Here is a 9363-nt window from a genome sequence, read left to right as displayed (position 1 = left end):
CCCTGCTTCCATTCGGGCTCCCTCCCCCCACCCACAGGGTGGACCTTTTTATAACGTGAGTCAGGTCAGAGCCTCCCAGGTCTCCCGTTTCACTCTGAATAAAAGCCCCGTCTTCCAAAGGCGCCCTTCCTGCCCGTGCAGCCGGTCTCATCTCCCGCACCCCCTTCCCCACTCACTCTGCTCCAGTGCTCTGGCCTCCCTGTAGCTCCTCTTTTTAAAAAAATATTGTTATTGATTTCAGAGAGGAAGGGAGAAGGAGAGATAGAAACATCAGTGATGAGAGAGAACCATTGATTGGCTGCCTCCTGCCCACCCCACACTGGGGATCGAGCCCGCAACCCAGGCATGTGCCCTGACCGGGAATTGAACCGTGACCTCCTGGTCCAACCACTGAGCCATGCCGGCCGGGCATCCCCGTAGCTCAAGTGTGCCAGGCACACACTGACCACAGGACCTTGGCACTGCCATTCCAACCTGTGCTTGGAATGTTCTGCAGACATCTGCCTGGCTCACCCCAACTTCCTTCAAATCTGCCCCAATGTCCCCCCAGTGGGCCCACTCCCGCCAGCCTATTTAAAGTTGTGATGTACCCTCCTCCCCCCATTCCCCCACCCCCCACCCCCGTGTCTACACAACCCCTTCCCTACTTCCTTTTTCTTCATGGTCCACATCACCTTCTGACATAATATAAAACTGACTTACTTATTAGGTTTATTGTTCCTCGGCGCTGGCAGGGTTTTTGTCTGTTTTCTTCCCCGAGGCCCCCAGGACCTACACTAGCCCTTGCCCACAGATGCTCAATAGTGTTTATTGAAGAAATGCACGCGTTGCCCTGAAAACATCCTTCTCCTGACCCTGAGGCCCGAAGCCCGCCTTTCCCTCCAGCTGTGGGGGTGGGGGTGGGGGCAGCATGGCCGATGTCAGGAGAGGGGGATTCCAACACTCACGACCTTCTGCCTGACCTTGGGCAAGGCCCTCCCTGCGGGGAGCCCCGGCTTCCTTCTCCACGAGTTCCCTCCAGCTGTGGGGGTGTGGGTGGGGTGTGGGTGGGGTGTGGGTGGGGTGTGGGTGGGCCCCCCCAGAAGTCTCAGCAGACTCCTCGGGCTGCCCGGGGACAGGCCTGACCTCTGGGTGAGGGGCTGGGTGACCGGCCTCCAGGCAGAGCTGCCAGCGTCTCAGGCAGGGAGGCCTCAGGGTCCTCGCCTTCATCCCAGGAGGCTCTGAGGGCTCCAGGCTGCAAGGGCACCTAGAGCTGCCTCTCCCCGCCTCTCTCCCCCTGGACCCCCCTCACCCCAGCACTAGCACCCTCTCAGCCACAGACAGGGTGACAGAAAGAGGCCTGGACTGCAGGCCCAACGACCCGATCTTATCTCCACATGCACTCGAACCCACGCAGCCTCTCCCGACACAGCCACTCAAGGCTTGACCTCCGCTCAGCCTGGCCCTGGCCTCCTGGGGCCTCTGAGAGGGTGTGGGACGGAGCACAGGCCGGAGCCTCTTCTGCAACCACAGGAAGGACAGCCCCCGCTGCTGGGCAGGGCCCGAGGCCGATCGCAGAAGCCGCGGGTCACTTCTGGAGAGTGCGTCCCAGCCTGCAGGACCGGCCTCCTTCTGTTCTGTGGGACCCACCACAACCCGAGGGAGCCCTCACCCGAGCCCTTGGTCTTTGCCGGGCTTCCTCTGCTCCCAGGGAGCGCAGACCCAAGCTGCTCCACGCCCGGCTCAGTTCCCGCCTCTGGCCACTCTCCTGCTTGACTGTGCTCAGCCCCTCCCCCACCCCCCACGGGACCCTGCACGCACGCACCCTGCATGGCACCCAGCAGGGTCCTGGGTAGCTGTGGGGTAGGCGCCTCCTACTCCTCTGCCAACTGGGTGCAACCTCCTGCTCCAGGCCCTCCCTGGACACAGGCTGGGCAGGCAAGCCCTGCCAGCTGCCTGATCGGCCGGGGCAGCCCCCCAGACCCCCTGGGTCAGCGTTCATGGCTTTCCTCCTTCTCACAGGTGATTCCCCCTCCCCCACTTCCCTTCCCCGCCAGCTCCTGCTCCCCAGGTGGTCCGATCTCCCTGAGCCAGGAGGCCCTCTCCTGCCTGCCGGGCCAGCACCTCTGCACCAACCCTGGCCCCGTGGCTAGCGGGCCTGACAGACTCTCACATACTCATGGCCCCTGCACAGCACAGCCATGCCGGGAGGGTGAGGCCCCACTCCTGCCCTGGCTCACACCCGGCCTGCAATGCTCTTCACCGATTCATATGGTGAGTCTAGCCTCCCCCCCGAAGCCAGGGGGCTCCCGAGGACCGGGCCTAGGTCCTCCCTGCTCCTCTGTCTCCCCAAATTAGGGGTTCTTACGGCAGGGCCCAGGTCTCCTATTTCTCTTCTTCCTCCCGGACAGCAGGGCCTGGGTCTCTCCGCGGGACCCCAGCCTCCGTGCCCTCTGCCCGCACCAGGGCATAGCCAAGTGTCTCCACTTTACAGAGAGGAAGGGAGAGGGATAGAGAGTTAGAAACATCGATGAGAGAGAAACATCGATCAGCTGCCTCCTGCACACCCCCTACTGGGGATATGCCTGCAACCAAGGTACATGCCCTTGACGGGAATCGAACCTGGGACCCTTCAGTCCGCAGGCCCACGCTCTATCCACTGAGCCAAACCGGTCAGGGCAAGTGTCTCCACTTTAGCCGGCCTCCCGGCAGCCCGGCCATTCTGTCCCTCGGCTCCGTCTCAGCCCCTGCCGCGCTGGCGATGGCCTCCCCTCACCCTTCCCTCCAGGGCCACACTCACGTCCACGATGAGGAAGTCGAGCCAGCACCAGGCGTTGGTGAAGTACTTCTTGAAGCCGTAGGCCACCCATTTGAGCAGCATCTCCAGCACGAAGACGTAGGTGAACATCTTGTCGGCGTATTCGAGCAGAACCTTGATGGTCTTCCGCTCCTCCAGGTAGATGTCCTCGAAGGCCTGCGGACCAGGTGGGACAAGGGCCCATGGCGTCCCGACCACGGCCAGTGCCACCCTGCCCGAGGCATCAACTCTCACAGTAACTGCCACCCAGGAGGAGGGGGGCGGGGGTGCACGGCTGAGACGCTAGCGGAGGGGACTCGTCCAGGGTTGGCTTCGGACAGGCCAGCAAGCTCTCCCAGGAGCGTGGGCCATGGGCGGGCCAGGAAATGACCTGACGTGGTGAGCGGACAACAGGGCGGAGTGTAGTGAGAACACTTCTTCCCTCACATTACAGAGCAAGTCTCAGTCCTGGGCCAGGGCATTTTGTTTAATTAATTAACTAATTAATTTTTTATTTTTGGGGGGTGGGGTGGGGGGGGGGGCCTAGGGCATTTTAAAGACCTTTCTAGAACTTGCTGAGCTCCCATTTTAACGAGGGAGGGCGTGCAGGCTCAGCTCACAGCCCTCTGCAGGAAACAACATAAAACTGGTTTTGTTTTCACTCTCCTGTATGCCGTTACCTACTTTTCATAGGAAAGAATATTGGTTTCTGATTGCAACAATCATTAGAAGTTTCCCTTTAGATTACAGTGGTTCTTAACCTTCCGGCCCTTTAAATACAGCTCCTCATGTGGTGACCCAACCATAAAATTATTTTCGTTGCTACTTCATAACTGTAATGTTGCTGCTGTTATGAATCGTAATGTAAATATCTGATATGCAGGATGGTCTTTGACCGCCAAAGGGGTCGCGACCCACAGGTTGAGAACCGCTGCTTTAGAATAAGTATATTAAACCAAACAGAAACGCTCAGAGTTGATCTAAGGAAACCCTGACGTAGATGGTGGCAGGGACAGTTTGTAACTGTGAAGTTAGGAAACACAGGACCAGACGCAGCCAAACCCCCTGCAGTCCAGCATCGAGGCGTCCACGTTTCTAAAACGCTCAGAGTTGTTTTTCTGCACCTCCTCATTCCTGCCTCAACCCAAATTCCTGGGCTACCAGAGAAACCCCCGTGGCTCCCATGCCCTCTGCCACCTCTAGCCTCCCAGGTGGTCACCGAGGGCCCTGAGAGCGGCCTCCCCCTGTGGCTCTGGGCCTCCCTGGCTGACTGCAGGGTCCCGCGAGCAGCAGTAGTCCAGGGGCCAGCGCTGTCCGCAGTGCCCGAGCCTGCGCTGCTGAGCCCTACACGTGGCTAATCCGGCCAGTGTACACAGGGCCACAGGAAACTCAGGTCCCAATATGGACTTGGGGAGTTGTTCAAGAAAGAGTTTTCTCTGATACCATATTGAAGTTCTATACTCCTCCTTTATTATGTCCTTTAATATAATTAGATCATTTATTATGATTTTCATTTAGTAAAACCTTTAGCATCATGTTAAGAAAGCCCTTGCCTATTCCAAGGCTAGAAAAAAAAAAAATGACCCTTCTTTTCTTTTAAAAAAACACATAAAACTTTCTGGCTTCATTGCTTTCTACAGTAAAACCTCGACATAACAGACTAATTTGGATGAAGGGGTGCCCGTTAAAGCCGAAAGTCCTTTATAGAATAAAGTAAGTTTTCTGAATGCCTATGTTAAAGAATTGACAAATTATTTGGTTTGCCTGTTTTTACTTATGTAGACACATGTGTGTACTTAAAATTAAGTACACATGAAAAGTTAAATTTCACAGGAAAGTTTTCTATATTTATTACAGTAGTTTAAAATGCATACAGACTAGGTCTAGCAAATGCCTGCATTCCCTGGTCACTGAGAGTAAACAAATGCACACGGCGGGGGCGTGGCTTAGCACACAGCTGGGGCGTGGCTTAGCACACAGCACGGTTAAAACTGCTGCAGAAAGTCACACCACGTGACATACAACCCATCCCTGTCCTCCAGGTGGTTTGACCACGTGCTAGTCATTCATTTACAGCAGTGACTCTTGGCTTTAAATATGTAGACGATAGTTGTCGATATGTAATATTTATTGATGTTGGTGAAATTACTACAGTGTTTTTTCTAACATATGGCCTATTTGCTAAAATTTGTTAAAAATAACAGCGAATTAATAACCAAAAAATAACCTGTTAATTTAATTATAAACAAATATTGGTTAAAAGCATTTAAAAATTAACAGGGTATTCATTTTCACATACGACATATGGACTGGAAATTTTTTTCCGTTAAATCGAAAGTCTGTTAAATCGAGGTCCGCAAAATCGAGGGTATATTATATTACAATTTAAAAAATCTAATTCTGGTAAAGAGCAAACATTTTAATATATTTTTCGGAGTGACTGGTCAACTGTCCCAATACTTTATTTAAGAATCCACTTCACAATCCACAGAAGTTACCTTTATCATATACTACCCTTAATTTCAGACTTCTCTATGTGACTCTATTCTCTACCTGTACTTGAATATTATATACATTTTTCTGGTCATTTTTAGTAATTTTCAAGATAAAATTTGGCAATAATTTTTGCAAATTCCCTTAAAGATGTTGGAAATTTATTGTTATTGCATTAAATTTATTAACTGTTACACAGCCTTCCTACCCAACACTAGCATATATTTATAGCATACTTACCTATTTGTCTCCTTCTACATTCCTTAGCAAAGTTCATGTGCCTCTTATCTATACTAATAAAAGCCTTGGGGGCGATCAGGCAAGCAGGAGAGGGCAGTTGGGGGTGATCAGGACGGCAGGAGAGCAGTTAGGGGGTGATCAGGCTGGCAGGCAGAAGTGGTTAGGGGCAATCAGGCAGGCAGGCAGGCGAGTGGTTAGGAGCCAGCAGTCCCGGATTGTGAGAAGAATGTTTGACTACCGGTTCAGGGATCGGGCCTAAACCGGCAGTCAGACATCCCCGGAGGGGTCCCAGATTGGAGAGGGAGCAGGCCGGGCTGAGGGACAACTACCTGCCTCCCCTCCCCGTGCACGAATTTTGTGCACCGGGCCACTAGTACATATTATGTTATATTTATTCCAAGTTATTTTATTTACAATGCCTGGCATGTTAGGAATATTTGAGAAATGTTACCTGTGACTAAAAGGTTTCTGTTCGTATACAACGACAATAGCAACAATTCTTTATATATTTTATGATTGGCCATATAATGCTTTTTATAAGTTTTAACATTTTTCTCTGCAATCGTTATCTAAAAGTAATGATACATTTCTATTTATTTTTACTGTATGCTTAATTTTCCTCACTATTTGCAGTGGCTAGTACTTCAAGATTACTATTAAGTAATGAACAACAACTAAAAAGTAATTAAATCATCACTTTTCTTATTTCTGACTTTAATAAAAATGTTCAAGTGTTTTATTGCTAATGATGATGACAGAAGTTAATTTGAGAGTGTTTTTCACTAAATTAAGGAAATCTATTTTATTTCTGTTCTGGACAGAAAAAGCTTTAAAAATCAGGAATTTGTTGAGATAATTTCCTATCTTTGTCCTAATTGTATAAATAGATTTTCTAACATGGTATCATTTTGATATACTTGAGCTTTTAAATATATTGCTGGATCCTATTTGCATATATTTTAGGATTTTTGCATCACTATAAGTATGGAATATGAAAACTGGTCTATAATTTTCCTTTTGCTATGCTTAGGCTGTTAAAAATCAGCATTATTTAGTGTTCATAAAAATAATTTGTAGACTTTCCATTTGTTTTCATATACTAGAATATTTTAAATAGGACTGGAATTATTTTCTTCCTTGAGAATGTGAAAGATTCCACTCTTGGAGATGTGAGGTTTTCTATTTGTTTGTTTTACTCTGAAATTTTATCAGTCTTGCTTTTTATTTATTTGTTAATTTATTAATTTACGTCTTTATTTTATTAATCACTTCCTTTGCTTTTCTTAAGATTACTTTGCTATTATATTTCTAATTTATTGAGTTAAGTAATTAATTTACATTCTTTCTATTGAATAACAAAATTGTTTAAGTCTCTGAATTTTATTCTTATTACAGCTTTGGCTGAATCTCACCTGCAATATTATCAATGTCCTTATTTTCTAGTCTCCCCCCCCCCCCCCAAGCACAGTTTTTCTTTTTCTACCTCTATTTTTCATTTCTTATTTTTCTAGATTTCAGGTGGACATAACCGGTTGAGTCACAATGTGTGATTTATAGCACACTGTCATCTCTGGTCCATGTATAGTCTATTTTATTTATTTGCCTAGTTATTAATATAATCAACACCCACGAATCTACCAGCAAAATAGTTTTTGTTTACCCCAAGGTTTATTTTACAATGACCTTTACATTTCTAAGGGTTTGTTTTTAATCTTTCTTTTTTGCTATATCTAGCAGTTTCCTTATCTGTAAGATGGGCTTTATAATACCTATGGTGAGAATTAAATGAATTAATGTTTGTAACATGTTTGCAACAGAGTCTGACTCACTATTTAAGTGTTAGCTATTATTATTATTATTAGATCAGATTTAGTAATTATATATATGTATATATATTTTAGATTTCCTATTGTCTTGTTCTTTCTCTTTGCTTTGTCAATAACTAATAGGAGTCCTTTTTGTTTTATATCTCAAGCTTTTTACGTTGAACTCAACCTTGTTTAATATTAACAAACAAAAGCTCTCTGCACTTGATCTTAGCCAAAAGGCCGAGAAGCGATAACAAAAGCACTCTGGTTTTGGTTGTCATTGTTTTCATTTGCCTGAAATACCTTATTATTTCACTTTTAATATTTCTGAGTCACAGTGTTCCAGGATTGTCATTTGAGAGCAATAGCTGAAGCTTTTTAAAAAAATCCATTCAGAGTCCTTTTCTTTTAAAAGATGAATTTTATCCAGTTACATTTATTATTAAAACACATGTTTGATCTTGCCTCTGCCATATTACTTTCTGATTTAATGCTTCCTTGTTGCTTATTTTTTTTCTATCTTTTACTGTAAGATCTATGTTTTCTTTCAGTAATTTGGAAGGGATATATAGTCTGCTTTCTGTTAAACAAGTTTATAACTTGAAATAACACACTGAGACTTCTTTTCTCAATATATCATTGACATTTTTTTTTAACACTGCTTGGCTGCCTACCCTGATTAGATGCATCTTCGCTTGCCAAAACTCCTCCTCACGTATGCCAGGCGGAGTTTTTCCTCCACAGCCCAGACTAAGTGGCTCTGGCTGCCCTTGTTTGTGGTTGTTTAAAAACAAAACTTGTTAACATATTGTCAAATCATCCTGCTCTGAAGTCTGCAGAGCTTTCGCTCTAGCTGCCAATGGTAAGACAGCGGAGTCTGCACGCCATGGGTCTGGGCCAACCCCGGAACAGGAGTGGGGCAGTCAGGGTGGGGTGGGAGGCTCAGGGGTTTAGAAGTGACAGCCACAGTCCTCCTCACGGCCTGCCCCACTGGGGGCATCACAGACGGGAGGCCCAGAGTCTTGGATCACAGCGACCCTTTCCCTCTCTAGTCCCAAGCATTCCTGTCAGTCGCTCATCCCCAACAATGTCAGGTGCTTGCTCCCTCTGGGTCAGGAAAGTTTCTGTTTCTTCTGCCGTCTTGATCGTCCCTCTCCCTGCTCAACAGCACCTTCTAGAGCCCTCTCTAGGGCTGTTCCATTTCTTCTAATAAGGGATCTGAGAGATCAGAGTTGGGTGCTTGGGAGCCAGATGAGGGCATCCCTGGAAGGCCTCACTGCTTCTCTAGGGCTCAATAAACCTCCCTGTCCTCCACAGTCCTGTTCCATCTGCTTCCTCCAGGAAGCCTTCCTGATGGCTCCAGTTCCCCCTGACCTCCCATCTCCCTGAGTCATCTACTCAATTTTGCTCAACTTTCTCGAACTGATCTCTGACTCTCTCAAACCTGCTCAACCTGGTTTCCCCAATTAGATAGGGATCCCCTGATGCCAGGGCCAGCGTCTCCTCCTCCTGTTGCTCTCCCATGGCTCACCAAAGCAGACAGAGGAGAGCTTGGAGGAGACCTGTTGAACCAATGGAAGGTCAGGACCGAGGACTCTGGAATCTGACTGTCTGGGTTCAAATGCCACACCTGCTGCTTGTGGGTGGCGGTGCCTGGGGTGAGCTACTTAATGTTTCTACAGAAGCCTGGTGTGGGGTGAAATATAAACATGTGTGAACAACACAGCTTGGTCTCCAGCCCTGGAAAACGTGGTGTAAGTGGAGCCACCACTGTCGTCTCAGCCAGAACCGTGAGTTGCATTGGATCAGCCTGACGGAGCGCCTGAAGCCGGGCACAGTTGGGGGGGGGGGGGGTCACCAGAGCTCAGGTGTGTGAGGCTGGAGGCCTGTGACCTATACCCGCTGTGCACTGTGACTTGGGGCAGGTCACTGCCTTTTCATGAAAAAAGGGGGCCTGGACCGATGACGCTGCTGAACCCTTCCCGCCTGGGCCGCCCTCCCTGCTCTCAGGTGTTGAGAGGTTGCGAGCTGATTCCTGATCTGGGG

General features: G+C 48.2%; 1 protein-coding gene across 8 annotated transcripts in view; it reads right to left on the bottom strand.

The window, feature by feature from the left end:
- The window catches only part of SCN5A (sodium voltage-gated channel alpha subunit 5), a 60646-nt gene that overhangs the window by 9826 nt on the left and 41457 nt on the right, over window positions 1–9363 (bottom strand). For all 8 annotated transcript variants that reach the window (XM_023763408.1, XM_006099770.3, XM_023763403.1 and 5 more), the window contains one exon: window positions 2780–2953. In XM_023763408.1, coding sequence (XP_023619176.1) covers window positions 2780–2953 — 174 coding nt within the window. The remainder of the gene's footprint in view (window positions 1–2779; window positions 2954–9363) is intronic.

Source organism: Myotis lucifugus, unplaced genomic scaffold (genome assembly GCF_000147115.1).
Source record: "Myotis lucifugus unplaced genomic scaffold, Myoluc2.0 scaffold_283, whole genome shotgun sequence".
NCBI lineage: Eukaryota > Metazoa > Chordata > Mammalia > Chiroptera > Vespertilionidae > Myotis > Myotis lucifugus.
Note: the sequence above shows the minus strand (reverse complement) of the source record. Positions and strands in the feature narration are given on the sequence as shown.